We start from the raw sequence: 21,577 nt of genomic DNA on the forward strand, positions 1-21,577 counted from the left end.
GTGTCATTTAATTATATGTTGAAATCATAAGAAAACTACCATAAATTTCTGCATCAGTGCAGAGCTAGTCTCTGTATTTGAACTGTTTATGTTTAATACTTACAAAGGTAAAATTAAAGAGCTAACAATAATAGTAAATCTAACAATATACAAGTAATTATCATAGCAAATGTTAAATGAAAACAACCAATGTCCGTAGCTGAGTATAAGTAACCAGGAATTGGATTGTTCAACATATTTTATTGTCCTCTCATCATAGAGGTGGTATTTGCTAGGTGTAAATACTTTACTTATTAATTGGACATAGCAGCTCATGCCTGTAATCCAAGCATGCCTGAGGACTGTCAGTTGTTCAGAGCCTTCCTGTGCTTCCTGTTGAGTTTCCAACCAACTTGAGCTACGAATGTACAGAATGAGATCGTGAGTGTCTCTGTGTGTGTGAAGGAAAGAAAGAAGGAGATTATAATTACTCTTTTTTCTTCCTTATGAATATGTCCTTAAAGCTGAGAGTTAATTGATGGGGTAATTATCTTGAAAACTTGTATAGTGAAATGTTCTTTTCCTGTCCTCTTCTTGTCCTGAACCAGAAGTCAACAAATGTTTGTTTTTAGTATTTTGGTTAAACATGCTTTGAGGTATTTTTTTTACTCTTTTATTCCATAATTTTTTAAAAGTTTGCAAAGCATATTAATAGATTTATTTATGAGTACATTGTAGCTGTATTCAGATACACCAGAAGAGGGCATTAGATCTCATTATAGACAGTTGGGAGCCCCACCAAGAGGTTTCTGGGAATTGAACTCAGGACCTGTGGAAGAGCAGTCAGAGCTCTTAACTGCTGAGCCATCTCTGTAATCTCCTTGCAAAGCACTTTCATATAAATGAGCTCATATTTCGTTGGACTGAATGATGTCAGCATTTACTTAGAAAGAAATTCTGGGCAACTAGAAAATTTAGTTGTTGCTATATGACTTCAATAATAAGATTCAAATCTCACTTTAAGCATATGGACTAGTCTTTATTTTCCTTCCATCTGATAAAAATGTTTTAGCCATTTCTTAAAACTAAGTATTTAAAATGTTTAAAGCAGCTTTCTTTAGAAGCATTTAATACTTTAGTTATACTATGGTAGAAATATAATAAAAATGCATAGAGAAAAATAGAGCCTTTTTGAACTAAGTGTGGTGAACTGTATAAGTGTTGCAGTAAATATTGAAAGGATGGCTTGACCTTTTATCAGCCCTGCGGCCTGGCACTAACAGGACTCTAAGGCCCAGTAGCCTTTCAAGCAGATTTATAGATTAAATTCTCAAACCACAAATGCCCTACACAATCAACTTACATCTAAACGACAAAGATACAGACTGCCCTTCTATATGGGATAAAAAGACCTATAAAATCCCTTAAAAATATTCATATCTACCTATCATCAATTAAGTCCTCCTGGATGTAAATCCTCTTTCTCCAGCTCCATCTTGATTTCTCCTGAATTTCTTTCTCCCTCCTCTTCTGGCATCCCAGCCTTTTCTCCGCCTACTTCTCCACTGTCCAGTTATGTATCATCTAAATATCAACCCACATATAAGTGCTATTCATTCAGATGACAGTAAAATAAATAGTATTGTAAAGCCTGCTAGTGGTGCACTCCTTTAATTCCAGCTTAGACAGGCAGATCCCAGAGTTGGATGCTAGCCTGGTCTACAGAGCCAGTTCCAGGACAGCCAGACTACACAAAGTATCCATATCTTGGAAAAAAAATGGTATTAAAGATTTCACGGAAGAAAACTACCCAATAAAAACTATCTGTGACCTAGACTATGTATATATACATTTACACATACCTTTCTTGCTCAATGACTAATGAAAAGTTATATAATGTAATTTTAAAACATTTATAGTACACATGTAATCAAAGTCAAAAGAGGCTGAGGTGGTCAAGTTGAATCTGGTCAGCATAGCAGAACTCTGAGCAGTGATTTCTCTGATTAATGCTCTTTTGCTAGGCAGCAGCATATATTTATCAGAAGTGGCCCAACTAATCAATATTCTCTTAACTCCCGTTGTAGAGTGCACAAGGGAAGAAAGTACCAAGCAAAGCCACCTTAAAGGAAGATGATGACAAGTCTGGGCCCATATTTATTGTTGTTCCAAATGGAAAGGAACAAAGGATGAGAGATGAGAAAGGATTAAAGGTAAGGAAGTGATGGAAATTTTGGGGAGTGTTTGCTTGTTTTTGCTAATCAGAGGTTTTTCAGACTAGGAATAGTGGCAAAAGCCTTTAATCCTGGCAGAGGCAGGCAGATTTCTATTAATCTGAATGCAGGCCTCTTAAATTTGAGGCCAGCCCGGTCTACATAGCAATCCATCCAGGAGAATAATACAGTGAGATGCTGTTTTTATAAAAAAATGTTGTTGGGATTTTTTTTTTTTTTTTTTTTTTTTTTTTTTTTTTTTTTTGTTTTTCGTTTCTTCAGTATGGGCTTGTTAGCACATGTCTATAATCCCAACACTGAAGAATATGAAGCAGCAAAATTCTAAATTTTAAGACCGTCTTAAAGATACTTAGCAAGACCCTATCTCAAAAGAAAAAATGGTAAGTTTGAAATTTTAAGTTGTAGCTGATAATTGAGTCTCTTCCTTTATAAGGTATAAGGTATCTTATTCTTTTTCTAGGATTACTTTAAAGGAAAAGTTATTCTGTTGTTAACGTTTTGGTTTATGATGGGTTTTTTTTTTTTTTTTTTTTTTTTTGTTTTTTTGTTTTTTTGTTTTTGTTTTTAATTTCTTTATTCTTTTTTATCCCAAGGTCTCTGTAGCCCTGGCTAGGAGATCCTCCTGTCTCTGCCTCCAGAGTGCTGAGATTTAAAGGGTTGTACTACCATGCTAGACAAGGAACGGGAATTCTCACAAAGAGAATTAAAGAATGGACCTAATTGCTATTGTCTTCTCTAAATAGGAAGATGATTTAACAGTCCTATAATATTTTTTGAACAAAAGGCATAGTATTCATTGACTGTCATCAGCTGGACATATTAGTGGGCTACTATATTAATCTTTGTAATATACAGAATGCAAATTCGGTAACAACTGTATATGTAGCTAGTACAGTTGAGCATTTGCCCAGTATGTACTGTGGGCCTGGTTTTCATCCTGAGCACAGTAGACATTTCATTTTTGGTTTCAAGACAGATTCTGTTATAGCCCTAGCTGACCTGCAGCTAGCTAAGTATATCTGGCTGCACCTACTTATCTGTCTTCCATGCCCAGACAGAGCGGCAGAAATTGTGAAAATCACTTTCTTTTGTTTGTTTGAGACAGGGTCTATCTATATAACTCTGTCTTATTCTGTAACTTGATGTGTAGCTCAGGCTGGCCTTGAACTCACAAAGATCTACCTGCCTCTGCCTCCTGAGTGCTGATATCAAAGGTGTGCTGCTATGTAACTTGTGGGAATCAGCTCTTTCTTCTCATTGTATGAGTTCCAGGTACTGAACTTAAGGCAAGCACCTTTACCCACTGAGTGATCTTGCTGGCCCTAACACATTTTTCTTAAAATTGTTTGTTTGTTTTTATTGGTTCTTTGAATTTTTTTCATGCAGTGTATTTTTATCTTATCCACTCCTACTATTTTAATCCTATCAGGCAGATCATTCAGTTCTAGGCCAGCCTAGTCTACATAATGAGTTCCTGCACCATGAGGTCTACATAGACACTGTCTCAAAAACAAAACAAATCACTTATTTGTGGGAATATGCATATTTTTACAAATACACACTTGCACATTATACATACTTATATTGAATACTTCTAATCAAATCACAATATCACAGTCCTAAGAATTACAAATTAAGCTGTCACAAAAAGTTTCAGAGTCTGAAGAAATAGCTTAGTAGTTTTGAGTGTACATTCTGCTCTTGCACAGGACCTAAGTTTGATTTCCAGCAACATGTCAGATGGATCACATATATCACTAGGTCCACAGACACCTACATATACCCACACACAGATATACATACATATAATTTTTAAAAAATCAAATTAGGGTTTTTAAAAGTACATTTAAATATAGGTCTTTATGCACATAAGTAATTATATCTACTAAATTTCTAGAATTGCATTATGTTCTTAATTTTGGAATGTTTTCCCTCTAAAAAATTATGCCAACCATGTTTAACATGTCACTCGTTTATAGCATTGATATGATTTTTTCTTTTTATTATTTTTAGTGATAGGTTTTACTATGCAGCCCTTCCTTTTACATATATTAATATTGCTCAAAACTTCCTTTAAGGTGATTTTGCTTGATACTTTCTTCCTTTATATATTAACATTGCTCATAATTGTTTTCTTGTAGGATTTCAGAAGTGTGACACCTTGAGCTATGTAGATTGTCTTGAAGCTGTTTGTATTTTAATGTTAATTCCACTTCCCCAAGAAGGGCTGCCAAGAGGTGGCTTCATTTGAACCTGCCCATTTTAATTAGTAAAATAAAGGAAAGCCAGTGACTGGGCAGGGTGGGGGAGAGAAGAGAGGTCTGAGGAGGAGGAGAGCTGGTGGAAGATGGAGTTTCCCAAGGACCAGCTAGAACCAGGTGGGATTGATTATGTTAGAAACTATGAACATTAAGGATTTTACAGGTATAATATCTCATATAGAAGGGCAGTTTGTATCTTGGTCTATTTGATGCAATCTTGTTGTGTAGAGGGTTTGTGGAATGAGAGTTGAATATATAAACCTGAGTGAAAAGTAATTGGGCTGTAAAGTTGTGTTTGTGTTGAGTTTTGGGATAAATGAATACCCAGGTCAGAGGTGAAAGGCAGGAAGAGGAAGACCACCAAGGGAAGGGAGTTTCGCGCACGGTCATGGTTGAGCCATCGGGGCTGGGACCGGGTGGCTCAGGCCCAGTGACGGAGGTGCTCACAGCTTTGTATCAGAGTTGGGCCTGAGGAGTGAGACCTCAGGGCTGGTAAAGAGATAAAACCATTTTTTATTTTTTAATATTTACTGCAACAGAGCTATATTTTGTGTTCTTAATTACTAATGAATCTTATTTAAACAAAAAGTATCTTAGAGCCAGACAACGTGGTACATACTTAGAGCCCCAGCTATATACTATATACTATATACTATATACTATATACTATATACTATATACTATATACTGTCTCAACAAACAAAGAAATAAGGGACTAGAAAGGTGGCTGTTGCAGTAAATAATAAAAAAATTAAAAAGGTATATCACTTTACCTGCCCGGAGGTCTCACTCCTCAGGCCCAACCCTGATACGGAGCACCTGGTCCAAGCTGCCACCCGGATCTCACTCAGTTCGAAAAACTCCCTTCTCTTGTCGGTTTACTACCGCCTGTTCTCCGCCTCTGTCCTGGAGTGTTTCTCTACCCCAAAATCCCGCAAACACAGCTCTACAGCCCAATAGCTTTTCATCCAGGTTTATATATTCAACTCTCAATTCACAAATTCTCTACACAACAAGATTACATCAAATAGGCAATGATACAAACTTCCCTTCTGTATGAGATATTAGACCTATATAATCCTTAATGTTCATAGCTTTTTAACACCAATCATTATCACCTGGGTCTAGCTGGTCCTTGGGAAATTCCATGTTGCCAGGACCTTCACCCTCTGTCCTCTGACCTCGTCAGACTTCTCAGCCCTCTCGATTCCCTTGTACCTCCCAGTCACTGGCTTTCCTCTATTTTACTAATTAAAATGGGAAGGTTCAGTTGGAGTCACGTGACTAAGCAGCCCTTCTTGGGGAAGTGGAGTTAACATTAAAATACAAATAACTTCAGGACAATCTTCAGGTAGCTCAGCTATTAGCATCTACATGGTGGCTCACAACTGTGTCTGTAACTCCAGCTCCAAGGGATCCAGTACCACCTTTAAAAGTACCAGGTATAAATGGAATACACAAACATGCAGTCTAAACAACCATACACAAAAATAAAGAATTTTTAAAAAAAATGACTGAGCAGGATAGGACAGGAAGCTCTTAAAGAGGAAACACAAAAGTCACTGAAAGAACTACAAGAAAACACAACCAAACAAATGAAGGAATTGAAAATGGAAATAGAAACAATAAAGAAAACACAAAAGAGACAACCCTGGAGATAGAAAACCTAAAAAAAAAATATTAGGAGTCACAGATGCATACATCACCAACAGACTACCAGAGTTAGAAGAGAGAATCACGGGGGCCGAAGACAACATAGAAAACAGACTAAACAGTCAGAAAAGATGCAAAAACCAAAAAGCTCCTAACCCAAAATGTTCAGGATATCCAGGACACAATGAAAAGACCAAAAATCTAAGGATAGTAGGAATAGAAGAGGGCAAAGAATATCAACTAAAAGGCACAGTAAATATCTTCAACAAAATCATAGAAGAAAACTTCCCTACCCTTAAGAAGATGACCATGAGCATAAAAGAAGCCTACAGAACCCCAAATAGATTGGACCAGAAAAGAAACTCTTACAGACACATAATAATCCAAACACCAAGTGTTCAAAACAAGGAATCCTAAAAGCAGTAAGGGAAAAAGGACATGTAACATATAAAGGCAGACCAATCAGAATTAAACCCGACTTCTCAGTTGAGACTATGGAAGCTAGAAGATCCTGGACAGACATCATACAGACTTCAAGAGAACACAAATGTCAGCCCGGTTATTATACCCAGCAAAACTCTCAGTCACTGTAGATGGAGAGACCAAGATATTGTAGAACAAAACTAAATTTATAAAATATCTGAACACACATCCAGCCCTACAAAGATAATTGGTGGAAAATCCGATATAAGGTGGGAAACTGCATCCTAGAAAAAGCAAGAAAATAACTAAACAAGAAAACCAAAAGAAGAAAGACACAAGGACATAATGCTAATTCTAACAGCAAAAAATGGCAGGAAACAACAATCACTATCCCTTAATATCTCTTAACATAAATGGACTCAATTCCCCAATAGAGAGACATAGACTATCAGACTGGATACATAAACAGAATCCAGCATGTTGCTGCATATAGGAAACTCATCTCAGAGACAGAAACAGACACTATCTCCAAATGAACGACTGGGAAAAAAACCTTCCAAGCAAATGGTCTCAAGAAACAAGCTGGAGTAGCCATTCTAATATCAAATAAAGTAGATTTTCAACCAAAAGTTATCGAAAAAGGAAGGACACCTTTTACTCATTACAGGGAAAATTTATCAGGATGAATTCTCAATCCTTAACGTATATGCTCCAAATACAAGAGCACCCATATTCATAAAAGAAACCCTACTAAAACTTAAAATATATATTGCACCACACACAATAATAGTGGGAGACTTCAACACCCCACTCTCATCAATGGACAGATCATGGAAGCAGAAACTGAACAGAGTCACAGTGAAACTAGCAGAGGTTATGAACCAATTGGAATTAACAGACATCTACAGAACATTTCATCCGAAAACAAAAGAATACACCTTCTCAGCACCTCACAGCATCTTTTCCAAAATTGACAATATAGTTGGTCACAAAACAAGCCTCGATAGATATAAGAAGATTGAAATACTCCCAGGCATCCTATCAGATCCCCATGGACTAATTCTGGTCTTTAATAACAACAACAACAACAAAAAGCCCACACACACATGGAAGCTGAACTCAAAGATAGCATGGTCAAAGAAAAAATAAAGAAATTACAAATTTTCTAGAATTTAATGAAAACGAAAGCACAGCGTACTGATGTGTATCCTATAGGATACAATGAAAGCAGTACTAAGAGGAAAACTCATAGCTCTGGGTGCTTCCAAAAAGAAACTGGAAAGGGCATTCACTAGCAACTTGACAGCACAGTTGAAAGCTCTATAACAAAAAGAAGCAGATACACCCAAGAGGAGTAGAAGGCAGGAAATAATCAAACTCAGAGCAGAAATTAATCAAGTAAAAACAAAAAGAACCATTCAAAGAATCAACAAAACGAAGGTCTGGTTCTTGGAGAAAATTAACAAAATTGATAAAACCCTTAGCCAGACTAACTAGAGGGCAAAGAGAGAGTATCCAAATTTTAAAAATCTGAAATGAAATTGGAATCAAACAACGGAAATTAAGGAAATTGAAGAAATCAGATCCTACTACAAAAGCCTATACTCAACAAAACTGGAAAATCTGGAGGAAATGGATAGATTTCTGGACAGATACCAAAGTTAAAACAGAACCACATAAACCATCTAAATAATCCCATAGACACCTAAAGAAATAGAAGCAGTCATCAAAAGCCTCCCAACCAAAAAAAGCCAAGGACCAGATGGATTCAGTGCAGAATTCTATCAGACATTTATTGACAACCTAATACCAATACTCTCCAAACTATTTTACAAAATGGAATCAGATGGAACACTACCCAACTCATTCTTTGAAGCCACAATAACTTATTCCTAAACCACATAAAGACCCTACAAGGAAAGAACTTCAGACCAATCTCCAAATCCAAAAATACATCAAAACAATCATTCACCATAATCAAGTAGGCTTCATCCCTGTGATACAGGGATGGTTTGATATATGGAAATCCATCAACATAATCCACCATATAAACAAACCCAAAGAAAAAAAATATGGTCATCTCACTAGATGCTGAGAAAGCATTTGACAAAATTTAATACCCCTTCATGTTAGAAGTCTTGGAAAGGGGAAAAAGGAATCCAAGGCCCATACCTAAACATAATAAAAGCAATATATAACAAACAAATAGCCAACATCAAACTAAACGGTGAGAAACTTGAAGCAATCCTACTAAAGTCAGGGACGAGACAAGGCTGCCCACTTTCCCCCTATCTATTCTGCATACTACTGGAAGTCCTGGCAATTAGACAGCAAAAAGAAGTCAAAGGGATACAAATCAGAAAGGAAGAAGTAAAAATGTCACTATTTACAGATGACATGATAGTATACTTAAGTGACCCCAAAAATTTCACCAGAGAACTTTTATAGCTGATAAACAACTTCAGCAAAGTGGCTGGATATAAAATTACCTCAAACAAATCAGTGGCCTTCTTCTACTCAAAGGACAAACATGCTGAGAAAGAAATTAGGGAAAAGATACCCTTCACAATAGTCACAAACAACATGAAATACCTTAGTGTGACCCTAACTAAGCAAGTGAAGGACCTGTAGGACAAGAAATTCAAATCTCTGAAGAAGGAAATTGAAGATCTCAGAAGATGGAAAGATCTTCCATGCTCATGGATTGGAAGGATCAACATTATAAAAATTGCCATCTTATCAAAAGCAATCTACAGATTTAATGCAATCCCCATCAAAATTTCAACTCAATTCTTCATGGAGTTGGAAAGAGCAATGTGCAATTTCATCTGGAATAACAAAAACCTAGAATATCGAAATCTATCCTGAACAATAAGCAAACATTTGCGGGAATCACCATCCCTGACATCAAGCTATATTACAAGGCAATTGTGTTAAAAACCACATGGTACTGATACAGAGATAGGCACGTGGATCAATGGAATGGAATAGAAGATCCAGAAATAAACTCTCACACATATGGTCACTTGATATTTGACAAAGGAGCCGAAAACATTCAATGGAAGGACAGCCTCTTCAACAAATGGTGTTGGCTCAACTGCCAGTCAGCATGCAGAAGAATGAAAATAGACCCTTATCTCCTTGTACAAAGCTCAAGTGCATGTGGATCAAAGATCTCCACATTAAACCAGGAACACTGAAACTTTTGGAAGAGAAAGTGGGAAAAAATGTAGAACACATAGACACAGGGGGAAATTTCCTGAACAGAACACCAATGGCTTGTGCTCTGAAGACCAAGAATCGAGAAATGGGACTTAATGAGATTACAAAGTTTCTGTAAGGCTAAGGACACTGTCAAGAAAACAAAACAGCAGCCAACAGATTGGGAAAAGATCTTTACTAATCCCACATCTGATAAAGGTCCAATATGTACAAAGAACTCAAGAAGTTAGACTCCAGAGAACCAAACAATCCTATTAAAAAATGGAGTACAGAGCTAAACAATGAATTCTCAATTGAGGAATATTGAATGGCTGAGAAGCATCTAAGGAAGTGCTGGACATCCCTAGTCATCAGGGAAATGCAAATCAAAACATCCCTGAGATTCTACCTCATACCAGTCAGAATGGCTAAGATCAAAAACTCAGATGACAGCAGATGCTGGCAAGGATTCAGAGAAAGGAACGTTCCTCTACTGTTGGGGGTTGTAAGCTGGTACAACAACTCTGAAATAAGTCTGGAGGTTCCTCAGAAAATTGGAAGTAGTGCTACCTGAAGACCCAGTTATTCCATTTCTGGGCATATACCCCAAAGATGCTCCAACATACAATAAGGACACATGCTCCACCATGTTCTTAGCATCCTTATTTATAATAGCCAGAAGCTAGAAAGAACCCAGGTGTCCTTCAGTAGATGAATGGATACAAAAATTGTGGTATATTTATACAATGGAGTACTACTCAGCTATTAGAAACAATGAGTTTATGAAATTCCTAGGAAAATGGATGGATCTAGAGAATGCCATCCTGAGTGAGGTAACCTAGTCACAAAAGAACAGACATAATATGCAGTCACTGATAATTGGATACTAGCCTCAGAAAGCTCTTAATGACCAAGAATCAACTCACTGACCATATGAAGCTCAAAAAAAGAAAGGCCAAAAAGTGGAAACTTCAGTCCTTCTTAGGAAAAAAAAAAGTGTATAGCACCCACTCAAAGTGGGGTACAACTAGACTTTAAATCATTAATAACTAAAGAGCTAAGAAGACATCCTTGTGGCAATTTTTGGTATTTAAGAATCATTAAATTTAATCTGTACACACCAAGAAAACTGACTGTTTCCGTGTTACATTTTGTTTTACATGTACTTTATGCTTATGGTAACTAGTCAGATTTCAATTCATACTTACACTCAAAGTGGGGTACAACTAGACTTTAAATCATTAATAACTAAAGAGCTAAGAAGACATCCTTGTGGCAATTTTTGGTATTTAAGAATCATTAAATTTAATCTGTACACACCAAGAAAACTGACTGTTTCCGTGTTACATTTTGTTTTACATGTACTTTATGCTTATGGTAACTAGTCAGATTTCAATTCATACTTATCAAACCTTTAAAAAAAATCAAGTACTGACAAATATATATTCATATAGTTTTATTCCAAAATGCTTTTTAAAAATCTTTACATGTATCTCTCTTTTTAAAAAAATAAAGTTGTAAGAAAAACAAAACAGGAAAAGGGCACAAAGATACCGCATTAAGTTGGGTCTTTCTGCTGCATTAGGTGACTCTCAACTTTGTTTTAATTTAACTGCCAACACTCAGTGCCTTTCTATTTTTCCCCTCAGGTGCTAAAGTGGAATTTTACTACCCCACGTGATGAATACATTGAACAGCTGAAGACACAGATGTCTAGCTGTGTGGCTAAATGGTTACAAGATGAAATGTTTCATTCAGATTTTCAGCATCACAATAAAGCCCTGGCTGTCATGGTTGATGTAAGTCTTCAAATAGATTAATATTTATCTCAGAAATATGAAAATAATGGAGTGCTATGAATTGGTCACAACTTTGAATACCTTGAAGAAGAAGTAGAATATACATTTTCTCTGTAGAGTGGACTCATTTGATAGAATAAATGGTGGTGTATTTTGGGAATCCTGGTAAAGGTTCAAAAATCTTACATTTTCTTTTCGACACCATTACACCATATGTCTAGTTGAAATCTAAAGTTATATACAGTCTTACCTGTAGGTTTTTTACTTTTATTTTAAGCACTTGGAAATTGAAAAAGACGGTGTCATCGGTTGCTTGGATCTTATCTTGAAATGGCTTACCCTCCGGTTTTTCGACACCAATACAAGTGTCCTAATGAAAGCACTGGAATATTTAAAATTGCTCTTCACCCTGCTGAGTGAGGAAGAGTATCATCTTACTGAGAATGAAGCATCCTCCTTCATTCCCTATCTCATCCTCAAGGTAATATGTTCTCATCCTGGGAGGCTAGAGTTCTGCAGTAACCTTGCTTCTTACACTTTTATTCTCATTTATGGCATGATGGTGCCTCCTTTCAGTCACTCTCACGGTCCTTCAAGATACAGTGATGCACTCAGAAAAGGTCTCTGTCATTTCTTGTTGACCAGGTTGGAGAACCAAAGGATGTCATTCGTAAAGATGTCCGCGCTATCCTCAACCGGATGTGCCTTGTCTACCCAGCCAGCAAAATGTTTCCCTTCATCATGGAAGGAACCAAGTCCAAAAACTCTAAGCAGAGAGCAGGTAAAGTGAAGCATGTATATGTGTCCATCTATCTTTCTAAAGTTGCTGAGAGCTGAGCTTAGAGTCCCAAGTTCTTTACACTGAGCTATATGTCTCAACCCACCCTAAACGCCCCCCCCCCTTAAAATTAAAGTTAAGGTGCAAGGTTTGCACAAGTGATTCTCAACAAGTCATTTATGAATAATGAGACTTCTTCAGTGTCTGTGTAATTGATTCCAATTCTCTTATTCAAACTGTGAGAGTGATGAGTTGCACACTGGTGGAGCCATAGTATCAGGTGATACAGGCACTACTCAGTACCACCCTGGTGACAAAATCAAGTGCACAGGGGCCATCTGACTCACACACAGACCCTATCATGAACACTATAACACCATTGCTTCGTATATGACAGTGTAAAAGAAAGAAAATTTTAGAAAGACCCAGAATAAGGTTTTGGTACTTCCTGTGTGCAAACAGAAAGTTGCAGAAGCTACTATACCATATTTTGGGTTTCATTGATCTGTTCTTTCTTCCCTAATAGAGTGCCTGGAAGAGCTAGGTTGCTTAATTGAGTCCTATGGTATGAATGTTTGTCAGCCAACCCCAGGAAAAGCCTTAAAGGAGATCGCTATTCACATAGGAGACCGAGACAATGCTGTACGGAACGCTGCCCTCAACACCATTGTCACAGTGTACAATGTGCATGGAGATCAGGTGTTCAAACTGATTGGAAATGTAAGTGAGGTTTCTCTGTGTGCCTTGTCAGTGTGTTGTAGAAAGAACTCCAGGGTTTCTTGATTGTTGGGTTTCCTGCCATCTCAGCTCTACTGGAGTCTCACTGGTTATTAAGCTTAACCTCTCAAGATATCCTAGATCCAGGTGTACATTTCAGGTACTTTCATTGGTGTTGGACCTTTTTACTTTGTTTAACTGGAATTTATTTTTAATTTACCACTCTTTACTTAAAATATAAGAGCTATTTTTGAATCAAGAAAACTCAGCTAGTCTGGATTTTAAATACTGCTCTGTGGGTTTTGGTGCATTTGGTTTTTGGTTAACAAGTACCCTTTGGGAACAATGTTAGACACAGGGATCAAGCTTCAGCTGTGTACTACTTTTCCAGGCACAGTAGTTCTGCCTCTTGATTCCTGCCTTCCTTTGTGAGCCAGTCATTAGTGTGCCTTGACCTCAGATCTTTACTCTGGCAAAGTTCTAACAGCACCATTCTAATGTACTGTACCTTCCATTACCTAGTAAAATACTGTCTCCAATAAGGAAGGACATAAAACAAGAAGTTCAACAGATGGCCAAGAATGAAAATTCGCGCTCATAGACACAATTTGATCTTAGCAACAAAACAAAAAAATTTTATTTTTTTTCTTTTACTTTTTTCTTCCTTTTTAAATTTTTTTTAAAAGTTTGATATATGTCAGACCAAGCTTATACTCACTGTGTAGTCAACAAATATCTTGAACTTCTTTTGTTTGTTCATTCTTTTGTTTATTTTGAGGAAGGGTCTCTGTAGTAGTCCTCGAGCTGGCTATTTTGACCAGGCTGGCCTAGAACTCTCAGAGATTCTCCTCTTCTCCCACCCCCAACTCTTCAGTACTAGTGCTAAAGTCATGAGCCACCATGCTTCGCCTAAGACATTGAACATTTCTGATTCCACCCCTATGTCCTGAGTGCTAGAATTACTAGTATGTACAACTATGTCCAGTTTTATATGATGCTGTGTCAAACTAAGGCTTTGCACATACTAGGCAAGCATACTACCAACTGAACAATCATCAGATGCTATTTTTAGCTTTTTGGTCATAGTCATTAAAGAAATTAGTTATTTCTTTTATATTCTTTCTTTCATGTGTTGTTATAGCTGTGTAGATATTAATGGTAGTTGACCATTAATATGGTGATATGAAGGCTAGCAAGATAATTTAGTGGGTAAAGTTGTTTTACAACCAAGCCTGAATACCCGAGTTTCATCCCTGAATCCCACTTGGTAAAAGGAAAGAATCAACTCCCACAAGTTCCTCTATAACTTTTATATGAATATTGTGGTGCTTGTGTGAAGTGCAGACACACAACTCGGGCATGCACAGAAACACACACATACACACTAAATAGATGCAAAGAAGTACTTTTTAGCAATAATGTAGTGGGTTGGCTTTGTTTTTAAGATTAAGTTTTTTTAAATGAATGAGTGTTTTTCCTGCATATACATTTGTGCATGTGTACCACATGTGTGTCTGGTGTCCACAGAGGCTAGAATTAAGCATGGAACCTCTGGGACTGGAGTTACAGCTGGACCTAGTGTTACATTCAGGAGGTGGAGGCAAGAAGACCTCTCTGAGTTCCAGGATAGCAAGGACTATTACACAGAGAAGCTATTATCTTAAAAACTGTAAAAACAAAAACAAAAAAACTAGGCGGTGGTGGCATACATGCTTTTAATCCCAGCACTCAGTAGGCATAGGCAGGTGGATCTGTGAGTTTCAGGACAGCCAGAGCTATAGAGAAACCCTGTCCTGAATAACAAAAACTGGAGTTACATGATTGTGGGGTACCATGTGTGTGCTCTTAGGTAACTGAATCTAAGTCCTTTGCAAGAGTAACACATATTTTTTAATATAAAGCCATCTATCCATCCCCCTAATGTAAAAATTTTAAAGTTTGCTCTATCATCATAGCTTATTTTTTTTTATATAAAAAGTATATGTGTGTCTGTGTTGGGTTTTTTTGTTTGTTTGTTTTAAGACTGAATTTGTCTGTGTGTAGCCCTGACTGTCCTGGATCTTACTCTGTAGTTTAGGCTGACCTTGAACTCAAAGATCCACCTACCTCTCAAGAACTAGGATCCACGTGTGCTACTACTGCCTAGCTTCTTTTAAGCTGGGAAGGGTAATTTTTTTTTAACAGTTTCAAACATTTTATTGCAAGACATTTCAACTAATTACAGGTTTAAACTATAACTTGGTAATTTCAGTTGCGCAGCAGGTTGCTGAAAATTGCTTATTCTAATGTGATCAGACAACTCCAGATAGAGAGCAAGGATTAGAAATGCCTTACTTAGCCAATTGAGCTAAGGCACTAAATGGATCTTGATAATTTCTTAGGAAAGGTACATCTCTCTCTGGCTATTACAACTGAGGCAGACACATTCACATAACTGCCGAGCTTGAGCCTTCTTAGCAAGCAACTTTAGATCTTCAATGCGCTTGGCAATGGTCTCCTCCCTGCTGCACAGAGATGCTCTGCACCACACGTTTCTCTTCCTCCTGTGACACATCACGTCCTGTACAGAAATATGGTAGTCCAGACCATTCTTTACCTCCTTATATGCTCTGTGTAGCCGTTCCCGGTAAGTGACCTTCAAGGCCAGGGCAGTGTTATTCCTGGGAACACTGAAGTCACAGTGGCGCTTCTGAACCAGTGCCTGCTGTGCCTTCTCCATGTTGATTGCAACCTGGATTTGTTTCATGCTCAACTTCTTTACTTCTTCTAGTTGAGCAATTTGTTCCTCATTAAGTTTGTCAATAAATTTTCCAATAGAGCCGCCATATTTTTTAATCACATAGACAATCAGCCCTACTGATATGGTAGAGGTCTCTGGGGTAATCACATATATTAGTTTGGATAGAAAATACAAGGTAAGCCCAGTTCCAAGCACGTAGGGTCCTGTTACACCAGTCTTAGGGTAAAGGAACTGGAAAAGCTCCTCAGGAATCAGTCCAAGACGTACTTTTCCTCCATATTCAGGAAGAGGTAGTAGAGGAGCAAGGTGAGGCTGTCCTGTGTGCAAGACGCTGTTGCCTGTAATACCCCTGGACTCAGGGTGGCTGAGTTCTTCAGACACGGGACCGCTGTGGCGATGGCAGAAAGTATCACCCGGGACAGCATTGTCCACGAAGATCCAGAAAGCGGTCTCTGTGTCTGTGACCTGAACCAGGACTGTCAGTGTCAGGAACAAGATGGTAATTTTCTGAGACAAGGTTTCTCTGTAGCATCCTGGGTGTCCTAGACCTCCACTTGTAGTCCATACTGTACACCAGCTGTCCTTGAACTCAGCCTGTCTGCTTTGCCTCCCAGTACCGGGGTTAAAAGTGTGCACACCATACCAGGCTTGCAATGGATAATTCTGGTGTATTCTCCCAGTAAGATTTGTATTTTAGTAAACGGGTATGCTAATAGTTCGAATTTTACAGCTTTCTGAGAAGGACATGAGCATGCTTGAGGAGAGGATAAAGCGGTCAGCAAAGAGACCCTCTGCTGCACCTGTGAAACAGGCTGAAGAGAAACCTCAGCGCACACAGAATATAAACTCTAATGCCAACATGCTACGCAAGGGACCAGCTGAGGACATGTCCTCCAAACTTAAGTATGTGAATACAGATAGTTATCTGCTAGCCTATCTGTGGACTTAGCTTTGTGTGCTCAGAGCTTGTCTAACATAATCTTGAGTTTGTCATTATCATGCATGACAGAGTGTCTAGGGTAATGTCTTATGACCAAATGTTTAATCTTTCATTCTTCATTGTCTTTGTCTCAAAACCACTTCTAAATGGTCTTGTGCCTTCTTTCACTGCTTTTCCGTGGACAGAATTATGTATCGCACTTATAGGATGTAAGTACTGCCTGCTAATTTCTCATTAGCAGGGCTCTTATATCTTTCTAACTTCTGACATGGATTCATCCCCTCTGGAGAGTGACCAGCTTTTACAACAGGGCAGCAGAGGGTGTCCATAAACAGCAGGCCTCCCATGAAAGTCTTCCTTAGATTTGGTTGGACTCAAGTTCCTGTTTTTGATTTTTGCTGTTATTGTTATTATTTTGGGTTGTTTTGTTTTGTTTTTTAACAGGATCTCATAGTCCTAGCTGTCTTGGAGCTCACTCTGTAGACCAGGCTAGCCTTGAATTTCTACAGTTTCAGCTGTCTCTGCTTCCCAGAGTCCTGGTATTAAAAGGGTGTACCACCGTAGCAGAACCAGTTTCCTGTTCCTGAGATAGAGCTAATGAGATTCAAGCATCTCAGAACTGGCCTAAGGGCTCAAATTACTGCCCTCCAAACAAGACAGCACTGTTGGAGGTTGTGTGTGCTGCAAATATAATTTTAACCAATTTGAATTTGGAATTATGCATAACTGGACCAGTCTTATCAAGGGTGACATCTTCAAAAATTAATGACTAACTTTCAAAGTATAAAATGTACTGAAAAACTGTATAAGATGCCTATGATTAGAACATAAACCCTGGTTAATTCACGGAGAGAATAAGGAACATCTAGACTACACTATTATCAATACTTTGGTTCATAGAAGTAGATTTTGAGTCTATATAAGTATTTTCTGCCCCGATTGGAATAGAAGTTCAAGATTGTCAACAAGGCTTTTGCAAATTAGAGATAATATATTTAACCAATAATCTAAGCACAAACTAAAGTTGCCTGCTGTCTCTTTGGATAATCCTGAACATTACTTAAGACACTTTACTACACTCAAGAACTTAAATCCATCAGAGGGGCTGAAACCAGAAGTTGAACATCTGTCTTGAAGCTTTGAGGCAGCAAGCAGTGCTAACTAATACTGTCCTGGCGTTAAGAAATCCCTCTTCACTCAGGAACCTCCTTTTGCTTCCTTTAGTCAAGCTCGAAGCATGAGTGGGCATCCTGAAGCAGCCCAGATGGTTCGCCGAGAATTCCAGCTGGATTTGGATGAGATTGAAAATGATAATGGCACAGTCCGGTGTGAAATGCCAGAGCTTGTCCAGCACAAACTTGACGACATTTTTGAACCTGTCCTTATTCCTGAACCTAAGTAAGTTCAGACTCTTCATGATCATTAGTGTACATACCTGGAAAGAGCCCACTATAGAAGTACGCCATTGAAAATTCCTAGAGTTGATTACTAACTAATAATGACATCTTTATTAAAACCTGGATCTAGAAGAGAATTGCATAATTCCTACTCATTAAAATGTCTTGTAATTCATACTGAATTTTTCCTTTTGATCTGTTGTCTAGGATCCGGGCTGTTTCTCCACATTTTGATGACATGCACAGAAATATAGCATCTACAGTCAATTTCATTATCTCCCAAGTAGCCAGTGGTGATATCAACACAAGTATCCAAGCTCTGGCACAGGTAATGGCAATGCTTCCCATCACGGTGATTCCGCGGGGCTGTGTAGAGACTTGGGAGAGGAACGGATGGCATACTGGAGTAGTAACAGTATTGAGGCACACAGGCCGTGTCCAGACCACAGGGTCCACTCAGTTACCATGTGTATCAAATCCCCAGGAACTAGAGTGTCAGGTAATGGTGAGCTGCCATGCGGGTGCTGGGGATCAAGCCCAGGTCCTCTGGAAGAGCAGCCAGTGTTCTTATTGATGAGCCATTTATTCATCCCCCAGAAGCTGTTTCTTTTTAACCATTTTCTGCATCTTTCCCTAACAGTTCAATTTTAAATGTCTATAAGTTGGGAAGAGCTAGGTTTGTGTTTGCTGTGGTGACCGTAGTTGTTCCTGGGGAACCACATTAGCTCAGAGCCAGGAAATAAAAGTTCAGTAGCTTACAAGAAAAGTGTTCCTAAATGAACATTGACATGTATTTGAGCATCAGTTCCCAAGAATTGTCATGGTGTTGAGGCCCCAAGCAAAGCAAGTGCCATACAGAGTAGCTCAGAATGAGGAATCATCCAAACCAGAAAAAGGGACATCAAAATGGAAAAGGGTTGGAGGCAGAAATAGGAGATTGGTTTAAAAAAAAAAAAAAAAAGGCAGAAACTGGTTAGCTTTAAAAAAAAAAGAAAGAAAATGGGAGTCATGTTTCTTCTAGTTAGAGAGGGAGCTACAGATATGTAGCAAAGCAAAATGGACTTTGTGTGAGTCCATCACGTGCTCCAAATGACCCCTGACTCCATGCTGTTTAGGCTGGTTTTTCACAGTCATGGAGAAACTTCATTGTTATTAAAACAAGTCATTCATACTGGGAATACTCCACCTTTAAGTTGTTGCTAAACATTCACTAAGTCATTTAATTTGTACCATTCTTTCAAATAAAAAAATTAATTTTTGGTTTTTTGTTTTTGTTTTTTTTGTTTGTTTGTTTGTTTGTTTTAACTATCATAAAGGGCTGGAGAGATGGCTCAGTGGTTAAGAGCACTGACTGCTCTTCCCAAGGTTCTGAGTTCAACCACATGGTAGCTCACAAACATCTGTAATAAGATCCAATGCCCTCTTCTGGTGTGTCTGAAGAGAGCTACAGTGTACTCATACATTAAGTAAATAAATCCTTTTTAAAAAGCCAAACCCCCCAAAAAAATTGTCATCAACAGTGATGTTAGTAAATATAGCAGTATATATTCAAGACATTTAATAAAATAATGAAGTGTCAGTGAGTGACATTTAAAATACAGTTTGCTGGGCAGTGGTGGTACTCACCTTTAATCTCTTCACTAGAGAGGCAGCAGGAAGGCAGATCTCTGAGTTAGAGGCCAAACTGGTTTACAGTATGAGTTCTAGGACATCCAGGAAGACATACAAAGAAATACTGTCTTGAAGAAAGAAAAGAAGGAAGGAAGAAAACAACACCATACATACATACATATATATATATATATATATATATAAAATGACATATTTGATATATATGATAGCCATCTCTCCAGCCCTGTTTGTTTGTTTTTTGAGACAGGGTCTCTGTAGCCTTGGCGGCCCTCTAACTTACTCTGTAGATCAGGCTGGCTTCAAACTTACAAGTGCTGGGATTAAAGGCATGTGCCACCACTGCCTGGAAAATTAAGTGTATTTCTGTTCAAAATTACAGTCTAGAATTTGAAAAGCTGAGAGAGTTACAGCACATGTGCAGAAGTGAGGGAAAAACTCGGGAGAGTTATTCTGTCAAGTGGGTCCTATGACAGTCTTTATTTGTTTTCTGTTGTGTACAAGCTGGCCATGGTGTGTGCCTGTGATGCAGCAGGATCAGAGCTCCAGAGTCATTCTTTGCTACATGTCAATAATAATAACAACAACAAGGAAAAAACCAGGCATAGTGGTGGCATATACCTTTAATCCCAGCATTCAAGACACAGGTGGCTCTCTGAGAGTTAGATGACAGCCTGGTCTACAATGTGAGTTCTAGGACAGTCAGGGCTATTACACAGAGAAATTGGGGGGTGGGGTGGGGGTAGGGGTTGAGACATGGGTTGTTACTGCACAGGGTCTCTGACTGATCTGGAATGCCATGTGGGCCTGACTGGTCTTGAACTCGGCCATCTGAATGCCTCTGCCTCCTGAGTACTGGTATTTAAGCCATGTGCCACCATGCCAATCATATTAGAGCATTTTTAAAGTGCTGTGAAGACGAGAAGTGTGGCTCATTAATATAATGCAAGCTTAGAATATGCAAGGTCCTAAGTTCAGTCTCTACCAAAAGAAAACAAGTAGTATGCATCCTCATAAGAAATGGGAATATTCTCTCTTAGACATAAAAATGCAAGCATATAAAGATATATACTCAAAGATTTTGTTTATTGTAATGTACTGAACTACAAACACTGGAAAGGCTCAGTAAAGGAATGATTGAAAATTTTGGTAAATGCAGAAGCCATTATGTTGTTGTTTTAAGTCAATGTTTCCCAATCCCATATATCAGATATCCTACATATCAGATATTTATATTATGATTCATAACAGCAAAATTAGAGTTATGAAGTAGCAACAAAATCATTGTATGTTTGGGGTCACCACAACATGAAGAGCTGTATTGAAGAGTCACAGTGTTGGGAAGGGTGAGAAACCGCTATTGCAAGATTTTTTTATTTGTACGAGGATTTTGCATGCATGTATGCACAGCATATGTGTGTACCTGGTTGATACCAGAATTCAGAAGAGAGCATTAGATTCCTTGGAACTGGAGTTAAAGACAGTTGTGAGGATCCATGATAAGGCTGGGAACCAAATTCTAGTCTTCTGCGAGAACAAGTGCTCTCCTAAGAGCTGAGCCAGATTATCTCTTCAGCACCTTGTGCTGCTTCCACAGAGAGTTATTCCTTTACTTTAGAGATTCTCATAAGTTTCCACTGAATTAGAAAGCTAAAGGCCAGTCAGAGGTTCATGCTTTAAATCCCAACACTCAGAGGCACAGGCAGGCAAATCTGTTTTGAGTTCAAGGTCTACATATATTGAGTTCTAGGACAGCCCTGACTCAACAAACAAAGAAGGCTAGATGAAGCAGAAAAGTACTTGTAGGGCTGGAGAGATGGCTCTGT

The 21,577-nt window shown here is 38.2% G+C and overlaps 1 protein-coding gene and 1 pseudogene across 2 annotated transcripts in view; one reads left to right on the forward strand and one right to left on the reverse strand.

The window, feature by feature from the left end:
- The window catches only part of CKAP5 (cytoskeleton associated protein 5), a 79,118-nt gene that overhangs the window by 48,353 nt on the left and 9,188 nt on the right, over positions 1–21,577 (forward strand). The window contains exons 28-35 of the mRNA XM_080931178.1: positions 2,067–2,192; positions 11,401–11,550; positions 11,828–12,031; positions 12,196–12,331; positions 12,855–13,048; positions 16,516–16,688; positions 17,950–18,123; positions 18,330–18,450. Coding sequence (XP_080787304.1) covers positions 2,067–2,192; positions 11,401–11,550; positions 11,828–12,031; positions 12,196–12,331; positions 12,855–13,048; positions 16,516–16,688; positions 17,950–18,123; positions 18,330–18,450 — 1,278 coding nt within the window. The remainder of the gene's footprint in view (positions 1–2,066; positions 2,193–11,400; positions 11,551–11,827; positions 12,032–12,195; positions 12,332–12,854; positions 13,049–16,515; positions 16,689–17,949; positions 18,124–18,329; positions 18,451–21,577) is intronic.
- On the reverse strand, positions 15,423–16,210 carry LOC308431849 (ATP synthase F(0) complex subunit B1, mitochondrial-like; annotated as a pseudogene). Its single transcript has one exon. The product of its transcript is annotated as an ATP synthase F(0) complex subunit B1, mitochondrial-like (transcript).

This window comes from Micromys minutus, assembly GCF_963924665.1.
Source record: "Micromys minutus genome assembly, chromosome: 17".
NCBI lineage: Eukaryota > Metazoa > Chordata > Mammalia > Rodentia > Muridae > Micromys > Micromys minutus.